Source organism: Cyclospora cayetanensis, unplaced genomic scaffold (genome assembly GCF_002999335.1).
Source record: "Cyclospora cayetanensis isolate NF1_C8 unplaced genomic scaffold, CcayRef3 CcayRef3_contig_12, whole genome shotgun sequence".
Taxonomy (NCBI): domain Eukaryota; phylum Apicomplexa; class Conoidasida; order Eucoccidiorida; family Eimeriidae; genus Cyclospora; species Cyclospora cayetanensis.
Genome location: NW_020312059.1, coordinates 162229 through 182023, shown reverse-complemented (window position 1 = coordinate 182023; position 19795 = coordinate 162229). Strand labels below are relative to the sequence as shown.

Genomic DNA, 19795 nt, shown 5'->3' with positions numbered 1-19795 from the left:
CGCATACGACTGGGTATCAGCATGTATTGGGGAGAGATTTTCTTTGGAGCATCGGCCTAATGATAACCGGTCTTGAAAATATATTTCAGAGCATAACGAATATGCGCCAAGGGGTTCACAGTAAAGATTTACGCCCCCGCATTGAGTGGCGCTTACTTTTTTTGATAATACCTGCTTATGCAGGATTCGTGGCTTTTTCGTCTTTGGTGTTGGGCTTCATCTTCATGGCATTCGGAATCGTAGCCTTTTGTAAGTTTCTAAGCAGCGTTGCAGAAGTGATGCGTCTCAAAATTGCGGAATTTATATTATCACACAGCGCGGTTGACAACCCTCCGCTTTCTACGGACTGGCGGAAATCCAATGCCAACGCCAGTGCCAATGGGCCTCACCTGATGACGGCTGTTGGCGGCGTGGGTGGCGGCAGGGGTGTCGACATCCAGTGGCCATACGGTGTACAAGAACTCGGTGAATGAGTCGTTTCGTCTTGTATGCACTTCCCGGAACTTGTAAGTCTATGTGCACCAAGAACGACCAAGTGAAGACGTGATTGCGGCCCTCACTGGTCAGGCGCACCAATGTAGATAAACTCCCGCCGAAGGAAGCCAAGCGAGCTTGGCATGCGAAGTCCGTGGCTGGAAGATTCGCGCGTCCGATGCTTTATGTTGCATTGTAGATGCAGAAGGTGTTTGTTTTTTGCATTACTGGACTGCATTTAAAGTCCACGAAGCGGAGCGAGGTCCCGCACATTCCACTGTAATATAGTTTCCTACATTGCCTACCCTCCTTTTAATACGATTGGAGCTGCTCAGCAGTGGGCCGTGCACTGCAGCTTTTGTTTCCTTTGATACAATTGACCATACTGTCCGACTCAGAGGTTGCCATCGTGGCCTGGTGTGGCAACGGCTGCCACTGCATTCAAAGCACGAGATGACGGGAGGTACAGTGAGGCAGAGTCTCCCTTGAGTGTCTCTTCAGTGTCATATGGGTGGAACTGTACATGCAGTACAGCATTTATTGTTCGCCGTGTATTCCTTTGTTTTTTGTTGGTGGCTGTACTTCTGTCGGCGATAGCACAATGGGTTTTCGTCCCATAGAGGGATGCACTGCGCCAGCTTTGTGTACTATAAGGCATTGTAGTTGATGCTTCTGAATAAGCGCAGTCTTACATTTTGACCAGCAGTTTGCAAGTACCCGTAAGTATGCTTGCCCTCACTCTCTACGTGCAAGGACATCTTGGATGTGTGGACGTCTGAGCGCCTAGATAGCATTGTGTGCTCATGCCTTTGCAACCGCGAATGGCAGCTCATCGTATGACATGCTTCTTTGTATCTTGCTTACCTCATTCAGCACACAGGTCTTTTTCTGGAGAATCAGTTAACCTTCTCCACATGTGGTTTTTACCGAAATTATATCCTATAACTCCGTGTCAAAAGCAGTGGCTTACTAAGTACGCATTGATTTCCTTCTTCGAACTAAGAAGCAACTGTACGTGTCTTCTGCTACACGCAATCGAGACCGCTGCCCCACGCCGTGCTGCAGGCCATATTGCTTGCAGGAGGAGAAAGGCAGCTATTGCAGCCTGAGACTAGCGTTCACTCTGTTTTATTGCTGGAAATATCAATCTTTCGCGTAGCCTCACGTATAGAGTTGGCATGTCTCGAGGGCAGGCCTAAATATAGCAGCTGCGCAGATCCCATTCCTGTATGGATCTACATGCAGATACCCATAGCAGGTAGTTAGACCCTAGATATGTGCCAGCGCCATCAATCGAGGCATTAGTACTTTCTTAGAATCCACGCAGATGAAGCAGAAGCGCCAGGATGCTGTATCTGCGATTTAGGGTTTGGGGCGCCCCATAGGTATAGGCGGCACGGGTTCGAACTAGCTGTGCTGCGTGAATTATTGCCCTTTCGTGGCAGTTCCTGTCTGTAGCTTTGGCTTCCATGCCTTTTTTTTCAAGAATATTTAGAGCCTTGCGTGCAACCTACAACCAACATAGCCGGGATAGGCTGTATGCACATACCTTCCTTGTAATAGTAACATTAATTCATGGGCTCATTTCTTCAAACGCTGTGGCATCCTACTGCCCCTGTTATTGCGCTGCTAAGGGCCGCCAGGAGTAACAGCACCAGAGAGAAACGCCGCAGGCGAGCAAGGCGCATAGCAGCAGCGGATGCTGTTAAACGGGAGGAAGCGAAACTCTTGTCTTTAGAGAGACGCGGAGCTTCCTATGAGATGAGTTGACAAACGGAGTGGCAATGCAGTCGCGGGGTCCAGTGGCTGCAGCAGGCGCTGACAAGTCACTTGCCATTCCTCTTTCTGTTGTGTCTCCTGCACTTCCTTTTTCCACTGCAGTCGACTGCCTGGACTGTCGCTATGAGCTAACAAGGAAAGACCGGCCAAGGCAAAAAAGGTGTGAAATGGGTCGGGATGCCTCAGCTGCTCGTCTTCTGCGTCCAGCACACCGACGCTAAGGAACTGCAGTGAGTTGCTACTGTTGATAGTACTGCTGCTGCTTTTGCGGGCAGTGCTACTTGCAGAAACGTGCTCAGCTGTCTTATTGTCACTCGGCCCTGCGGCAGAGATGCGGCTCCCTGCTGCTGGTGCACCTGTAAGCCCGTGAGCCCGCGAGATTCCCCCATTTGGGTGCTGTGCAGCAGCAACAGCTTCAGCAACTTCTGCTGAACGCAGCACCTCTACGGGGTCCTTACCCAGCAGCAGCAACGCAGCTGTTACCCAGAATGTGTAACAGCTGTCTCCGGCTTTCCCTGGGCGTCCCTGGATTGCCCCTCCAGATAGCTGCCGTTCACACAGCCACCTGCAGCAGCCGCAGCAGTTCTCCTCAGGAAAAAGCAGCAAATCAGTTGTACCGTGCGGCGAAATCAACGAATCTCAATTTGCCGAACTGTAAGTACCGCAGCGACCCTACCAGCAACACCTTAAATGCTATTTAGCGACATGTCCACTACCAGTCGGAGCGAAACCTACGATACAGAGACAATGCAGCTCACCTTTCAAGCCTGTGTACTGCCTTGCGACCTAAAGCCCCCCGTTTCCTCAAGAGCGCTAAGCATCCAGCGAAGCAGAAGGCAGCTCCTGCGTGCGGCTCGGCCCCGGGGGAGACACCCACACCTCCATCAGTACCCACAAGAGACAGCAACCAAGATATTACCGCATCCACACGAACCCCAGCAAAGGGGTCCATAAGAAATTCCTCCCAAGAAGCAGCCTCGTATGACTCATGGCTTGAGGCGTCCCAAGAAATGCGGTGCTCCCCGCATTCCTGCGGAAAGGCCCCTGCACCTACTGCAGCTGGAATGTCAACGAGTGCATGTTCTGCTGCAGGGCGTGCCAGTGCAAGCTCTCTAATGGCATCAGCTCTAGCCCGAAAGGCGGCGGCCTTATCCAACCGTGGAACGTTGGTACTGGCGTCCACCATGCGCTCTCGGGAAGTAGCAGCGGCATGTATCAGCTTCAGGCTGAGAAGACAACAAAATGTACAGCGGATATCCCCCTCGTGCTCCCAACTGCTTCCTCCAGCTGGTTCTGCCGCTGCGCCTGATTGCGCACAGCAGCGTTTGTTGCAGCTCTTGCCGTCGCTGCAGTGACTGGAGCAGCAAGGTGGCAGCGTGTTGGAGAACGCTCCATCCTCCCATCGCTGTAGACGCAGCACAAAGCGCCGCACCTGCCGCAGTGTCTCCTCTGATAGCAATGGGAGGGCCCCTAATAAGGCCAATACCTGCAATCCACTGCACGTGGGAAGAGCCGCTGGAGCTGCCCCTTCTGCCAGATTGCTGCAAAAGCCCGTGACGGGTGCGCAACGATGTGTACAGGCTTGCATTTCTGCTGCTGCTTGTGCTGTTGTAGTTTGTTGCAACGCCGCGAATGCTCCAAGTGCTGCAGCTTCTGGTGCCGTTCCTTCGCAACTTGTTGGTGGAGCTCCCATCTCTGGCACGCTGTATGTTGGCGTTCCTTCTGCTTTAAGAGGAGCAGTATGTGGTGGTGATGGGGACGCTGTTGCAGCTTCTGCAGGGGGCAATCCGGAGCAGTGCCGTGTACGGAGAAAGCGTTTGGTGCATGCGTGGAGAAGGGCATCTCTAATCTCCGGGGGCAAAGGGAGCATACTTGCTGTTGCATGCTGCTGATCCGGTGAAACACATGGCAATATCACATCAGAGGGCTGCGTCAGCGCGAGGCAGCACAATAGCCAGTAGACTCCGCTGAGCAAGGAGTCCTGTTGTAGCAGCAGCTCCATGAATGACCTTTCGACAGCGGAGCCTCCATGTGTCTCCGCAGCTAGTGCTGGATTTAAGAGCAGCAACCCTTTCTGTAGCTGCTCCTTGATGTATGCCCGGTGTGCGTTGACGTCTAGAGGCCATGCCTCCAAAGAAACAGCGGGATCCATTTCTGCTGCAGCCGCCCTCTGTGGTCGTGTCTCCGTCCGCATTCTCCCTTATTGCTGCAGCCTTAGTCGTGTCTCTGCTGCTGCTGCGTGTGTGCTGCTAAAGAGTCGCTGCCGCTGCTGAGAGCCTCCTTATAGGAAAATCGACAGTTTTATGCTGTACTCGGGTTGCAGACGCTTCAGTAGCGGCTGTGTTGGGCCGTAGCAGCACAGGACGGAGCTCCCGAGGTGCTGTTTGGGACCCTTGTCTTACTGCTGGTGCTAGTATGGCAGAGGCTACCGAAGCGGCCTTCTACCCGGCGCAGCACGCTCCGTTCATTCTCCTGAGCATCGTCAGCCTCAAGAAGACGAAAAGCCATTAAGAGTCGAAAGGCCTACACGAAAGCTATCACGCGCATGCAGTTAGCAGAAACAGGCCCTCTGGACTGGGAATTTTGGAAAGTGTCGGCTACCTTATGGCCACGCCAACTGGGCACCTAGTCAGCAGGTGGCACACAGCAAAGCGTTCTTGTTAGCCGCACCTTCAAGATGTCAACTTGTAAGATGCGGCTAGAAGGATATCTGAAAATGCAATACGCGATTAATGCTGTAGGCTTGTGCTGTAGATAAGAATAGCCAATTAGGGTAGACACATTCGGCCGTCTGTCCAAGATGGGATGCAAAGGGCATTATGTAATGCTTAATTGTATCGGGCACCTTGTAACCTCTATCTCTTCGCTATATACGCGACTAATACAGATCATTTTGTGTTTGCTTCGGAAAACAGCGGTTTTCATGTTGCTTCGATTGTGTCTAGATGCATGCAACACTGACGTGGGTCCCTCGGTTATGATTGGCATGAACAGGGGCCCCTACAAAATCCTTTTTGCGACGACGTTTTGAAGCATTATATAAACCGATTCCCATTGATCTTCAGCACATTTCGCGGCTCCACTCTCATAATATTGGGTCAAATTGACTTTCTACCTGCATTTTGCTTCTCTGCTCTGACTCGCAGTGCCGGATACATGCGCTGCAGGCATCGAGAGTCTACGGTGTTCGATTCTCGTTCCCCTAGGCCTTCCTTAATCCGAACAACAGCCAAACAGTCGTCTTCCTTTCGTGGCTACATTTTTTGCCTCGGGTATCCCCTAAGGGAGTTCTTTCTCGTAAGAACCCTCAGGAGAGGTTGCGGCCACTGGGCAACGTAGTACCCGCTTCTCACTGGGCTGCTTCCATCCGTATGGAACGGAACTTCTGCAGGAACAGCAAAAGGAAAGAGCGCGTTGAGTGAACAACGACCTCAAAATGCGGCCACTCACTGAGGACGAGATAAAGCTAGTGCTCGAGAAACTTTCAAAGTTGTGCGTGTTGCAGAGAGGCCCTTAGCAATGCTTTTACCCTCCTGCTACACCTCTTCCGTTTAGGGTTTGTGGGACTTAACTTATGTTTCAAGTAATTTTAAGTGAATGCAACCTTCGGGGTTGGTGTGAACACCGAAAGGCCCGAAATTCCCGAAGGGTACAAGGCCAGCAGTGGCCCCTTTGTCCCGCAAACCACACGTCAAGTCCTTCCGTGGGATTGAGGGGCTGTTAAGGATATCTAGAACTTTCAGGATGATGAGTGTGTTTGCTTGTTTACAGTCTCGGTGATAACTTGATGCACTTGATCGAAAATCCATCAAACCCTCACGTCTTTCGCCTTCACAGAGACCGCGTCTTTTTCATGAGGTGTGCCTATAACGGGGTTAAGCTTCCTTGAGGGTCCTCTCCAACGCTTTTATGCAACCTTTTGCTCTGCAGAGAAATACATACGTCCATTATCCACCCGTTGTCCTTTGGCCTTCCCCTTGTCCGCATGTTTCAATAATTAGGCTTGCTCTGGGGACTGTTTTTTGCGTGCAGCGAGAAGCTTCTCAAGGCCACTGGCTGCATTCCGCGCAAGAATCTTGTGAGAATCATCTATATCTGCTGTTGTGGTGTGCTTCTGGTCTTTCGTTGTGATGTCTGCCCTCTCCGTGTGTAGCGCATTCTAAAGCAGTTCTGCGTTTCCTGTCACTGGTATATGACAAACTTGGGGGGTTTTCGCTGCAGGTGAATGTTCGTGTGTTGCATATTGCTGTCTTTATGCATTCAGCTAAGTGCGGGTCAGTGCCTGGGCAAGCTAACAAAGGCCAAGAAGTTCCGTTTGGGCATTACGGCGCTGCACCTATTGGCGAAGTACACGCCACATAAGGTTTGGCTTAAGCCGGGTGGCGAGCAGGCGTTTGTCTACGGGAACCACATCATCAAAGTGAGGCCTTTGGCGCAATACACAAAGTAAACGAAGAAGCAGCTGCATGGGCTAATCGGCTCTCCTTGGCTGCTTTCGAAGGCTTTTACGTGCATTGTGTGTGGCTGGAGCCCAACGCTAGGACTGTGGTTTCGCTTTGTTTAGTCTTTCCAGCTATAACAGTAGTGCGAACTTGAGTGTGTGATATTGAATACGCTTGCTAGTTGTTTTGACAACCGTGTTAACGGACAAAGATGCGGACAATGAGGGCTGTGGAGATGCAAGTTGACCATCTCACGAGAAACCTTCAAGAGTGGTGCTTTCTAATGTTTCCTGTAGAAGTATGCACAGGCGGGCGTCAATCTGCATGTATATCTGGCTAGGCATATAGAGCTGCTTATCCAACTGGTTCCATGGGGACAGGTGACGCCTGTGCGATGCTTTGCTCTGCTTGTTCGTCGCAGCGACACGTGGGGCGTCTGACGGCAGACATGCCGAGTGGAGCGGGCGTTTGTGTTTTGTCTTTGAACGGGGATTTGCCTTTGGGCTTCGGCACGAGCGCCAAGGCCACAGCGGAGATTCATGCGGCCCCTACAGAAGCCATCTCCTTTTATCACCACGCCGATGTGGGAGAGTACCTCAGGGAGGAGGCAGACCTGGTATGAGGCTTGCTGCTATTTGTTCTGCTTTTTATACCTCCTGCGTCCTCCTGTAATCCTTTGTTTTACTGAGATTCGGCAGCTGTGGAGAGGAGGAGGTTTATCTCATTAAGGCACCAGAGCATTAGCAAGAAACGCACAGGAGCGCAGTAGGGGATTTAGAAATGTCGCATAGGTCTGAGATAACGGCTTTTTGTGCATACTTGTCCGTCGTATTTTCCGTAATGAACACGAAAGGCCTTGGGATCTTCCTTGTAGGGACTCACCTGACGTGCTTTGCAGTGCACATTAGGGAGCGCAAAAAAGTGTAAGTGACTTAGCTCCATCTTGGCTTCGTTTGATGTGAGCTGGCGACGCTTGCATTTCACCCATGCTCACTGCAGCAAGATGATGAGTGGCTTGGGCTGGGAGCCGACCTCGGAGGTCTGCTCGTGAAGAGATTCGAAAGGCGAGGCGGTAGAATACACACAGACCACCGTAGACTTGTGAATCAGGGGTGCATAATTTGTTGAGCGGCGCCAGGAAGTGGACTATGTTCTTCCTACGGGTCCATTGTGACGCTCCATCTAGATCCATGGGGAGTCACTCAAGCCCACATTTAATTTACAATTTTAAAACAGTAAGTTGTCTTAAAACGACCCCCGCCTTCCACGGCCTCGCCCCCTTAAAATCGCCTACATGAGGGGAGGGCCACAGCTATGATGTGCGTGGCTGCATCCTCTAGCCGAGTATTCGGAGCTAGTCGCACATAGCATATCGTCAACACGCAACAAACAACGTTGCGGCTTTTGGTATCGAGCTAAATGTAGTTTGTAATAAAGGATATATACAAACAGACAACCCAAGGAGTCAACTGCATGAGCACTTCGAAGGCATGTATATAGCTAGTGTAGCAGAAAGTGCTGAAATGTAGCACGGCCGGCTACAATTTATCCCCATCCCCCTTTCGCCATGCCCTCCTATTTCAAAGACACTTCCATATTTCGCGAGACCTCATAGGTGCAGAGAATTGGAAGAGTTCCCGCGTTATCGCCGCTCTTCAGCCACGAATAAAAGCAACGATACTTCGAAATTCGAGAAACAACAGTGTGTGCATCAACCGCTAGAGTAGCATCAAAGGGAAGACAAACACTGGCCAACAAGAATCGATACCAAATACACGCGTCCGCGGGATGGTTGGCTGCTGTTGAAGCGCTTCAGTGTATGAACCTTCTACTGCATAAAAAGAAACAACTGAAAAGTATACAGGCAATAAACATACATACTAGCTCAACAATGCCTCATAGAGCAGTCTCTGCATGTAAAAACAGCTGGTGGATGCAGCAGAGTCGACTCCAGTGCCCCACCCGAGTCAGCCACACCACACCTGAGAGTGTACACAAATAAATGTGAGCGTAAAGGTACATCGTAAAGATGATAATTTGCAATTTTAGACCGAGACCCGCGGGTTAAGGCTCTTGCTCCAGACAGAGCATGCGCTGGGGAGAGAAAATTATCCAGGGACGCGAGGAATACCACCCATGGAGACTAGCACTGTTGTCCACATAGAGCCACAAATTTTCCCGCAGCCAGCCAAGACCGCAGCTGCTCCTTCGTCAAACAATGAAGTTGGCGATTTCCACCTGTCTCACTAGAACTTCCTGTGTAGTGTGTCCTTGGTGCTTAACAGCCCTAGACTCTCGCCCTTCAACGGCTCCCCATGGGGTCTGCGCCTTCTCATGGGCCACTTGCCCGCGCGGCGAAGTCCGCGAGTAAGTGGGAATGGTTTGAGACTTTTTAGGAAGCCAATATTAAGGGTTCTATCCTTAACTTTACAAGTATTGTTAGGGTACAGACAGAGCATTCGTTCTTGAGAGCATAGCGAATGGTCCTGGCAGCCTGGCGATAAAATTCTTCCTTCGTTGACCTGCTGGTGCACCTTATAAAGCTTCCTGATACACTAGGACCAAATCCCCCTGCTTGAAACACACGTCCGACCGCCTTGAATCTCAACAGCATGCTTGTCTCTTGAGCTTGGCGCGTACATTCACATGCCTTGGCCAGCATTTCTCTAAATCTCTTAGCTGCTCCGAATAGCTGCTGCCATGGGAATATCAGGTCCAGGCCAGGTTTGACATAGGCACCGCAGTGTAGATCAGGCATACAGGAGAGCAATGGGTAGGTAAGCGTATGCTATATTGTATATCCACTCAGCAAACGGAAGAACGTCACACAAGGAATCTTGATTCATGTATGCATAGAGTTGCACACACTGCAGGAAAAAGCCGCTGGTTTGCTCTGTCTGGCCGTGCCTCAAGGTGTGAGTCATAGGGGCACACAAGAAAGCGCTGGCGAATTTTGGATTCCTATCAGCTACGATACTCGGTTGAATGCATGGAGCTCAAACAACGCTCTGAGGTGTGCTAGAGCCGGTGAGAAGGATCATCTGGGCGTATACTCTCATTTGTCGATAACGACAGTGACGCTATCCTGATCCTTGACCTCCGGCAGTCCATCACTAATGTGCATAATCAGAGCAGTCCAAATACGTACAGAAACCGGGATGTTTTGCAGAAACCCGAGTTTGAGTGGATTATGCGCTTTCAGCTCTTAACAGTGTGCGCATGGCTGTACATGCTCTGCTGCCACAGCTCCCATCCCAAGCCACCACAAGACCGAGAGAGTTTTTGATCGTAGTGCGACTCCTCCCGTGGACCAGGAGGACGTGACAATGTGCTTTGCGCAAACCAGCAGAAAAAGCAAAGTCGATGCACAAGCGGCAGGTTCCCCGCTTGGGTATATTGAACAACAGCAGGACTTTCTTGGCGTGATAGTGCTTCACCCCTTAGCCATTCTGGGCTTGGCAAAAGTAGCAGATGCATTGGTGTCAGAAGTATAACGCTCAAGCAATTTTGATTGAAACCTATAAAGGATTCCTACTGACGTAAGCCGTTGCGCTTCTCAGTAGAGAGCTGCTGGGGGCGTCACGAGGGTGAGTCGGCGACCACGTTTGTGATGCCCCAGGAAAAGTTCAGTGTAATGTCGTACTGCGGGAGGTGCCCAAGCCAGCGAAGCACTCTAGGACTTTCAAAGTCCTAAAAGAATGGTTGTCGATCTGGACAATAGAACAACGCCTATCGAAACAGTGTCGGCATTCTTCACGCCATGCTACACTGCTTAGAGTTCTTTCCCCTTACAGGGCACCACTGTTCGGCCTTGGGAAAGAAATGAAGGTAAGCAACAATACTTTGGTTTTGGGAAAACATGTAGCGAGTTGGAATGGAGCAGCTCCTACCACTACGACACCAATAGTGGCTGGTAGGACCAGGGGGCGTTCAGAAACGGGCGGCCCATTTGGAGGGATTTAAAGACGGCCGACGGAGCGTGATTGCTGCTGTACCCAGCTCTCTGTCCAGAGCATAGGCTGCCTTTACTCAGTAGATCAATTAAAGGTGCGTCGATCCAAGTGTATAAAAAAGTGAGATATCGGTCCAATAGAACTTCTCAACAGACTTGCAGGTGCGTAAAGGTAAAAGCCTTGATTGTTCCAATTCGTGCTGGACCCTGCTAAGCTTTTTCAGCTAAAACATGCAATACCTAACACACAAGCATTATCATGCGAAACGAACAATTGTGTGCCTCCACATACCACTGCTTCTCCCGCAGCAGCTGAAGTGCAGTACTGTGCACGACACTGAAAATTTCGGCTGAATACAGGCGTCATCCATGCATACAGCATTTTACGTCTCCTTCACAATTCGGGGAAAATTCTGATTCATGGGATGATACAGTTTCGCTAAAGCATTAGTAACTCCAACCGGCATACACGTTTACTCGTTGCGAATGTGAGAGTGGGCTGCCTTGTTGTGCCTGTGATTAGCGCGACTCAGGATTTGTAGGAGAGCGTCAGTGAAGTCGGATTTCAACTTGATTATAGATCGGTGCAACTTCCGCTGCGCGGAAATTTTGTGAGACACTACCGCTAACGTACAGGCCACCTTCGTTCTTAAAGCCTCGACTCCGGGCAGTAACCAGTGCGCTGGTTAATTCCTGCACATCGCCGTTTTCCAGCAAATACTCCGTCTGCAACTCATTCTTTTCATGCCATGAAGCCTTCCGACACCACGAAACATATTTTGGGACTTAAATGGGGACTAGCCCAATATCTATATATATATATGTATATATAGATGGTCCGGTGGACGACCAACAGGTGGCCACCCTGTTGGCAGCTCGCCAATATTCAGCACCTCCCCGAAGTCATCCTTGACGTGTACCTATTCTCGCTATTCTTCAACTGGAACCCCTTCGGATTTACAGGTTAAAAGCCAACTATTGAGCCACTAAGGACGCATGAGCAGAACCGTGTTCTGTTCCTGCACTGCTGATCCGCCCGCATGAAGCCCCCGTCGCATCTTGTGGCGGCACCGACTCTGTCCTGCTCGCCATACATGAAATAGGGGGCTACTATGTCTTGGCATGCACTCCTCCACAGCCCGCAGGTGTGACCGCATGATCGCCTGTAATTCGATCACCCATGGCATACCTAGGAATAGATCACCATGCACGAGTCCACAGCAGAAGGCTTAGACCATGCTGTTAGCACCCACTTACGCTCTGAATTGGCGTGCAACACTAGTAGCCTTGCCTGAGCTCGAGTTCTGCCGCCAGTGAACAAGCCTGAGTCTTAGGGACTGCGCTAACTAGTAAACAGGCAAATTGCACTTCTGCGGTCTCCTCCGACTGCAGATCAAAGTCACACCCAGTGTCAAGCAACATTACTAACTCCTGAACACTCACGTAAGGTTGTACTGGCGTTAACATGTATCTTGGCGAATCCCCAACTGCGGCTCGATCTTTTGTACCCCCGCTCCACTGCGCCGTAACCTGCGCGGGTGCTTCTCTTTCCCTGGTGTGCCTTCTTTGCTCGCCAAGCAGCCTGCTTTCTCTGGACCCAGTTCCTTTGTTCAAGTTCTTTGGCTTTTGAATGCGTTCGCACTTCTGGATTATATGGCCCGATTTCCTACAAAAGTCAGAGGTGGACTGCGAAGGGTGTCTGCGGCTACTAAGGGGCATGGGATTCCTCTGGCTCACTTCTTTCTTTCACCGTCGAGTATGGGCTAGGGCCGACTGACACTGCCCTGACTTTCATAGGTACTACGTGGGGCAATCGCTTATTTCTTTTAGCCACAGACACAATACTCGGGCTCAATTATTCCTGAAACCTCAGGTAGTCCACCCCTTGCGGATGCTTTACCGGTCGGCTTTTAGATGGCTGAGACATTCCCCTTCTTGCGACCTGCTAATGTGGCAAATCGGGTAGACCTGATAAACTACTTCATAGAGCAGCTTTGTGTTTAGGCTGTTGCTTTTGCAAACGAAAAGTTATTCTTTGAAATGCTGATCTATCGATCGAATCGCTGCTTCAGCATTCAACATTCGCCCCAAGTTTGCCGCAGTGCTGATAGCACCACGAGCCGATGAGTCAGGGCTTGCCTGAAGGCTTGAACTGTAGTAATCCATTCAACCAGACCATTTTCTTTGCATGAAGAAAGCCATTGTGTAAGTGCTTTGCCCTCCAATAAACCTGCTGAAAGGACTACTCTATTCACTTCATCTGGGGCTAACAAGCAAAGGACATCTCCACCCGACAAATAAGATCAGCGAGCATTTCCCCACTTCTACTGCCGTTCTGCTTTCGTTGCCAGCATAACCTTTTTGGCGCGTCTATAAGCAACTGAACAGGTGGAAATCGTGCCCTTTTACCAGCTGTGGAGCTGCTGTGTTGTGTTCACATTAGCTTGCAGGCCGACTTCTGCCGCCCCAGCACGCGTTGTGCAGAGTTTCCATTACCAGAAAGTCTTTATACCCATGCCATTGCCAAAAAACTATTTACTAAGGTATACACAATCTAATTGAAACCAGAGAACTACTGTATGGATATTCGCCATCCCACTACCCCCACAACCAGTGGATGAGCGGAGAATAGCTTTATCAACCAAAGTGAAATTTCTAGCGAAACCGCTTCATCTAAGGAGTTCACATGAAGCTACTTGATTCGAGACGCAGTACAACCTTCAAGCAAAGTTAATGCGCTCACCTCGAAGAACAAACACCCTCTCGTGCCCTTTCTTCCCAAAAGGCCAGACATGGGGGAAGGGAGAGCGACGGCGCGTGTGACTGCTCCCTCTGCGCATTGCCAGCCAGTACAGACTTAGCTTATGCTTCAATTAGTCACACTCCACCACAGTAGCCATACTTACCTAAGAAGTAGGCAGCAACTGACTAGTCGGCTTGTCTGTTCGTATATCTCATTTGCCACAGAGTACTCTCGACTCAATATACGAAGACGCAATGTTGTGTGCGTATACGCAGGCAGGATGCTATGTGCAGCTAGTTCTTGATGCTCGAAATGCGTAGAGAGTGCAGCTACGCCCACACTAGCTGTCCGTCTACGACCATGTCCGGAAGTCTGAGGGGCATGAGCCGGTAATCGTTTGGGATGAATTTGATTAGCAATTCCAAGTTTGCATCGAGTTTGAAGGAAGTTGCTCATTACGGAGACCCTAGGTGGAGTTTTTCTAGCTACATACATAGGAAGGTGCCCCAGCTAGAAACCTGACATGTAGCTAGAAGATTTTCTCGTTCCTGCAGGGATTTATGCAACTAGTATGCGCCTCTCCCACAAATTCCCCGGGACGAAAGGAGAAACGTCAGCTAGACTATAACTAGCTGCACCCCTTGAAGGGCCCAAGAATGGGCATACTGGCTCAGCGCGTAGGATCGGACCGTACATTTTGCTTGTGTGACACCAGCCCTGAGCCGTCATCAACATATTTTCAGGCAGTGTAACCACGCAGCGTGGGCTCAAAAGGAGCCGAAATACATGTAACAAGCCCCGCGGAGACTGATGCAAGCTGGCTCCCTAGGGTAACTTGGTGGTTCCACAGCTCCTTGTCTCTCTCGGTGAGACCCGCCATCAGTATCTCATAAATCTAGCCCCCCACTACACTGGCAAAATTAGTCCGTGTTATTTCCGAGGGTGAACTGCACTATTGCCATCTGAGCGCAAAGTACACTGCTGTCCTCGTGCTTGGGATGTCTGCAACACAACAGCCTGGGCCCCGTAGACGTCAAGATTCCATCTGAAATCCAGAGACTAATAATTTACCATATGAAGAAACAGAAGTGCTTAAAGGGGTGAGTTTGTAAAAAGCAGCGAAATAATACAGCGCTTTCAAGGAAGGGCGCCCCTGTAGCAGCCACCCAGAGACTACTCGACTAAGTCGGCCGCAGCCCCTTCTGTTTATGATTTGATGCTGCGAAAACTAGAGGTCAAATACCATTTTAAGAAATTATTTGTTAGTATTTCAAGATGAAGAAAAAATAAGAGCACCAGACATACACCTCGCTGAACCCAAGGATCATCGTTCCGCAGGGCCCAACAGACCATTGGTATCGCCCAATCATCATCCCCTTTTCGAACAGCATTGAAGAGTGCTACTACCTAAGTACCTGTTAACACTCTAAAATAAGTATAAAATGCTTTCAGATCTTTTCTAAGAAGCCTCAGAAGTTTCTGAGCAAAAACTAGCAGAAGAGCATCCTGGCCTGGACCAGGGGACCGCGGGGACTCATGCACTAAGGCGGGCACATAAGCCTCCAACAGTCCAGACAAAAACGTTCACTAGTACTACTTTCAGGCAGGCTGATGATTATCCAGGGCTTCACGTAGCCGAACGAACGGCTTCAGACCCTTTTTGCCCAGGTGCCCCCAACTTCTTGCGTGGCAAAAACCGCTATGGGAAAGGCCACCGTGCAGCGATCCCAGCGGGCCTTTGTGGCACTGGCTCTTCTGCAATTTGTGGGTCTCGTGGTGGAGGGTTTTAGAGGGATCGTAGGTGAGAGGGCATTTGCACACGCTGCCATAAGCCTCGGAATGTCTCTCCCCAGCAGCTTCCCAGCCATCCTGGACTCTTTGCCGGGCATCGCAGGGCAAAAACACGTGCTACGCAGAAATTATAGGCTTTAGTTACTGTCTTATTGGTGCACGCCACTCGAGACCTTGCGACGCCGATGCTCTACGCCCCTCTTGTGTGCCCGGACGCAGGATCAAGACACCCGAAAGGATCCCGTTGGATGCTGGACAATGGAAGCATTGAGCTACCATATACATTTTTGAATAGGAGTAAAGCAGAGTCCTATTTTCAGGACAATGCCTTCTCACTGCTTGATAATTCCTCTCATGCGCTTGGTTCTGAGCCGTCTTCTGACAAGGTCTCGGTAGGCGCACTTGAACGCTCGCCACTCTCCTTTCCACAGAAGTCAAAGATCACAGAAGGCAGCGCTGCAGGTGCTGACGTCTTCGGTGGGAGCCTTAGTCCCGCTAGCCCCCAAACCTTTCCATTACCCTTGACTGACGGTCTACAGAGGGAGGCGCCAAAGCCTTCAGACAATGGTACGCTCGGGACATCGTACAGAGCCATCATTGTGGCAGTTTGAAGATTTAGACCCGATGAATCTTCTAGATTGCTCGCGTGTAGGTGTATGCACTTCTGAGGCCTCCCAATCTTGTACTTTCTCCCAGAATTTAAGGAGGAGGTTGTCGGAGTGCTGACCCCTGCCCATTATGCCACTTATCTTCATTGGGATATTAGTCAGAAGCTTCGCATGAACCCGTAAGTGCTTGGATAGTCAAACTTAAGGTTTATTATCACTGCTCTCAGCCGCTAGTGTGCTTAGGCTTTGAAGCGGCCAGGTAAGAGGCCGGAGCTTCTGCGTCCTGAATACATGGGGCGCAGCTTGCTCATAGAGCCTCGCCTAATATACCTAAAAGTCCTTGCATCATAGCTCTGAGATAAAACCAGGGCATATGGCTTATGCTGTTTCTCAGGGGGGTTACACCCATCATTCGCGCCCGCTGGCACACTGGTGAACAATTCGTGGCCGCTGCGGCATCCCTACGAGATGACAGGTGCACTCCAACAACAGGAGCCCATCAGTTGCAACGCCATTGGCCAAACCATCCTGTCTTGGTCGCTTGTAAGCAGCCCAGAACTGTACGCACATGTATATACCTGTGCGTGTACGTGTTGCAGGTGGAAGCCGTTCTTTTACATCGTCCTCGCTCAATAGTAAGCCATCGTGCAGGAATCCCTGAGTCCTCTCTGACTACTCCTCCTCTGTTGACACTGCCTTACTGTTCTTCTGATTCACCTCCATCTGTTGGCTCTCTGTGGCAATTGGTCCGCTGCGTTCGCGGTCAAAGTAGGCCGACAGTACCTGGGTGGTACAATACGATTGACACTCGCGTGTCCTTGTCTTTGTTCTGTTTTACGTAGCGCACCTGTGCCAAGCCAAAAATCAGTCTTTTTCTCATCTGAGGGCAGTTTGGCGCTGATCCCCGCGACTCAGGAGTCTCAAACAGACAGCAACGGGCGGCTCCTGCCATATCCTTTTTTTCTACCGACACCCCTTCAGCTTCTTCAGGGTGCTTTTGGAAAGGCATACGCCGTTAAGGAGCTTGGAAATTTCGATACATCCGTGTCTGCCCCTGCATATGGGGACAATGAAGCCAACGATAAGCAGCCTGGGGACGCAAAGACTGCCTCCTTCCCAGAGCAGGAATTCCCCGCTGAACGAAGTAACTCCCGTAGGGACACCAGTACGTTTCTGCGGTGGGTCCCTTTTGGACTCACGCGAAAATACTCAGGAATTGGAAATGCACACCTCGAAGGCTCCCTTGAGCGGCCGCCGCCGGAGGAGGACACCATGGTGGAGGTTGCTAAGCGAGACAATGAAGAGCTATTTATAGAAGCCCTTTCCAGGGAGTTACCAAACCGATGGCTTGAGGCCCCAGATGGGTAGGTTATAAAGAAGAGCATATGCTCTCGCCTATTGGACTAAAATTCCGCTGATGCACTCCCCAATGTGCAAATATTGCATGCAGGTGAGCATTCATAGTCGGATAGGAGGTCCGATATTAGGCGGTGCCCCGGACTCACTGCAGCACAAGAGTAGCTTCATGCTTGTTTGCAATATCTCTGCTTTAGGAGAAGACTCGTCATTATCTTGAATGACCAGATCATGGAGTGCAGGAATCTACTGCATCTTGCCAAGAGCGCCGCGTGAGGGGACTTGCATCCGTTAAGCCTGTCAACTCTTTGGCCCCTGAAGGCCTCCCGACTGTACCTGGGTGGAGCATAAGCAAGCATGATAACCGCATGGCACCTAAGCAGCGTTTAAAAGTAATTCTAGGTCATATTGATGAGGAGACCCTAGGAGTTCTCGTGCGTACGGCAGAAAGTGCAGAACGCTCATCGCCACGGCTAGTTGAGCGTGGCAGCAGACCGTGTATGCCAAGTCTCCAAGTGTCAATTAGCTATATTGCGCGTGCATAGGAATGACGGTACACCAGTCTTCATGGAGTATTCGGAAGGTATGGATCTGCGGAAACTGCTGTTGCGGTTGAAAGACGAGAGCATTGGAGACAGGAAGATGTGCGCCTCCCCACTTCTTCAGGGCACAGTGATTGACCTTCCTTAGACAGTGAGGTGGCGCCCATGGAAAAGGGCACCCTCGCAGGCTCTGTAGGCTTAACAGGAACCGGTCAGTGTGGTTCATTCTCCCTTTGTCTACTTTTAACCGGTTACATGTCGGTGGTTGCGGGTGTGGCTGCAGAGCCTTCGTTGTCTTCGCACTGGGAAGCTCAGAGCTGGTCCCTTTGAACCGGGCCTTCTTAGATCGGGCAGTCTTGCGAGTCCCCAAGGCAGCAGATATCAAAGCTTTTTTAAATCGAAAAGAGGAAGAGGCAGGTGCTGCTCTGGCGGCGGAGATAGAAGAGGAAGAAGAGTGGCGTCGCCACATGCATAAACACAAGGAGCATCTTAAAGAGATCGAGGTAGAAGCAAAGGAGCAACAAGAACTCAAAGTCGAACTGGGCATGAAGACAAGACAGCAAGCAAGCCCGGTATGACCTTTGTTTGATTCATTACCATTCTTTCTCCAATCTTACCCCTCCTTCCATTTCATTGTTTTCCCTCCCTAGCGTAACACTCCTGCTGCAACCTCTTCTACTCGTGGCTTTAGTAAACGCAGAGAAGTAGCAATCCTCGTTCCTACTTCGCTTCTACGCAGAAGGCAGAAACGAACCCGAGGCTTGAGACAAGCGGTAGAAGATCAGAAGAAGAATCCGAGCAGCGACCGCAGCAGCAGGATCCACCAATATTGGTTTTAAACCCTTTCGAGGAATATGTGCTGCGTTTTAATTACACTGAAGTCGGCGATATACGTAGCTACGCAGCGACGCTCGCCACGTCTCTCAGAAATGAGCCCTTAGAAGTGACTATTGGGTAAGTGACAGTGTCTCTGTGCCGTTACTATTTTCTTGATGCCCCACAAGCCAGGTGTTCCACATGGCATATTGAATATCCTTCTCTTATAGAAAACAACATTCCTTTAGGTCGTGATGAGGAATTTCCCAGAAAGCGCTGCAGGAAGGTGGTGGCCAGGTATTTGTGCGCATGTGTCCACAGAAATCTTTTGCGCATTTGTTGTCTGATTGACCGCTTTCTCAGGGGTATCTCGCACAGAGTTGCAATAGTAATACTCTCGGAGCCTTTCGAGGCGGAATTGGAGCCCAGCCAGACTTGGTTGCGTCTTCATCGTTTTGTTCACATGGCGATCGCCATCTCAATGATTGTCGGCCTTTTGTGCTGCCTTTGCATGTGGCGCCTGATGCTGCTACTCAAACAGCGCTAGCAGCACTCAGCTCAGCAGCAACAGTTTTACTCTCCCAGGTCTTGGAGTCGGTTCATAAGCTTCAAATGAGCACAATACGCGTGGAAACCTTAACGGACACGGACCCAATCCCTGCGGAAACATCCGCAAACATTTAGGGTCAACGAGTGCACACCAAAGGTCCTTTTCTTGCTTATGTAGAAGCCTTGCTGGCTTTAGTATACTCGCGCGCATTACTCTGAAATCCGTCATTTGTTTTGTGTGACGAAGCTTGAGACAGCATTCGTAGTGAGGCTTGTGTTGAGCCATAAAAGCTAAAGAGAGCTCTAACACAACATATTCAGCTGCATTAATTGCTGGATCGTTTTCCGTTCAGCTGCCCAGCCGTATTCTTACATGTAATCAACATTTTCGGTATACATGAGACATATTCATGTACATACGTATAACCGGCTCAGTGTAGACTGGTCTTTCTTTTTGATCTGTCTTTATAAAGTTCATTTTGATCATCCGAACTCTTTGATGCATGCTAGTCAAGGTAGCTAGAACAACCTGCTCTTAATGCAAATTTGAGAAGAGCTGGACTGGGCATTACTATCAGAGGAGTGTAGGAAGCAACGACCCGGGCTATCCTTAGACAGTTGCGTTCACAGTTTCTATAATTAATGAATGGGGTATGCGTATGCTATATTGGCTAGCTGCCTGAGTGCTCTACTGGTAGCATACGGCTAGCTCCATACCGAAAAAAAGTTGTTGTAAGCCTTTC

The 19795-nt window shown here is 50.2% G+C and overlaps 3 protein-coding genes across 3 annotated transcripts; 2 read left to right on the top strand and 1 right to left on the bottom strand.

Moving 5' to 3' along the window:
* Nucleotides 1–2208: 2208 nt before the first annotated feature.
* On the bottom strand, nucleotides 2209–4447 carry LOC34618192. The gene is made up of 2 exons (XM_022731530.1): nucleotides 3012–4447; nucleotides 2209–2818 (listed from the first exon to the last, which is right to left on the bottom strand). Exons 1-2 carry the CDS (start codon nucleotides 4445–4447, stop codon nucleotides 2209–2211), a joined length of 2046 nt encoding a protein of 681 aa, XP_022589074.1.
* Nucleotides 4448–5689: 1242 nt separating this feature from the next.
* Nucleotides 5690–7317, top strand: LOC34618191 (60S ribosome subunit biogenesis protein nip7). Its single transcript, XM_026336307.1, has 5 exons — nucleotides 5690–5745; nucleotides 6025–6111; nucleotides 6286–6331; nucleotides 6518–6673; nucleotides 7117–7317. The coding sequence occupies exons 1-5, from the start codon at nucleotides 5690–5692 to the stop codon at nucleotides 7315–7317; spliced, it is 546 nt and encodes a 181-aa protein (XP_026192092.1).
* An 8112-nt stretch (nucleotides 7318–15429) lies between these two features.
* LOC34618190 lies at nucleotides 15430–19050 on the top strand. The gene is made up of 9 exons (XM_026336289.1): nucleotides 15430–15748; nucleotides 15878–15968; nucleotides 16184–16264; nucleotides 16632–17153; nucleotides 17343–17417; nucleotides 17691–17789; nucleotides 17971–18259; nucleotides 18454–18641; nucleotides 18867–19050. The coding sequence occupies exons 1-9, from the start codon at nucleotides 15430–15432 to the stop codon at nucleotides 19048–19050; spliced, it is 1848 nt and encodes a 615-aa protein (XP_026192074.1).
* The last annotated feature ends 745 nt before the right edge of the window (nucleotides 19051–19795 follow it).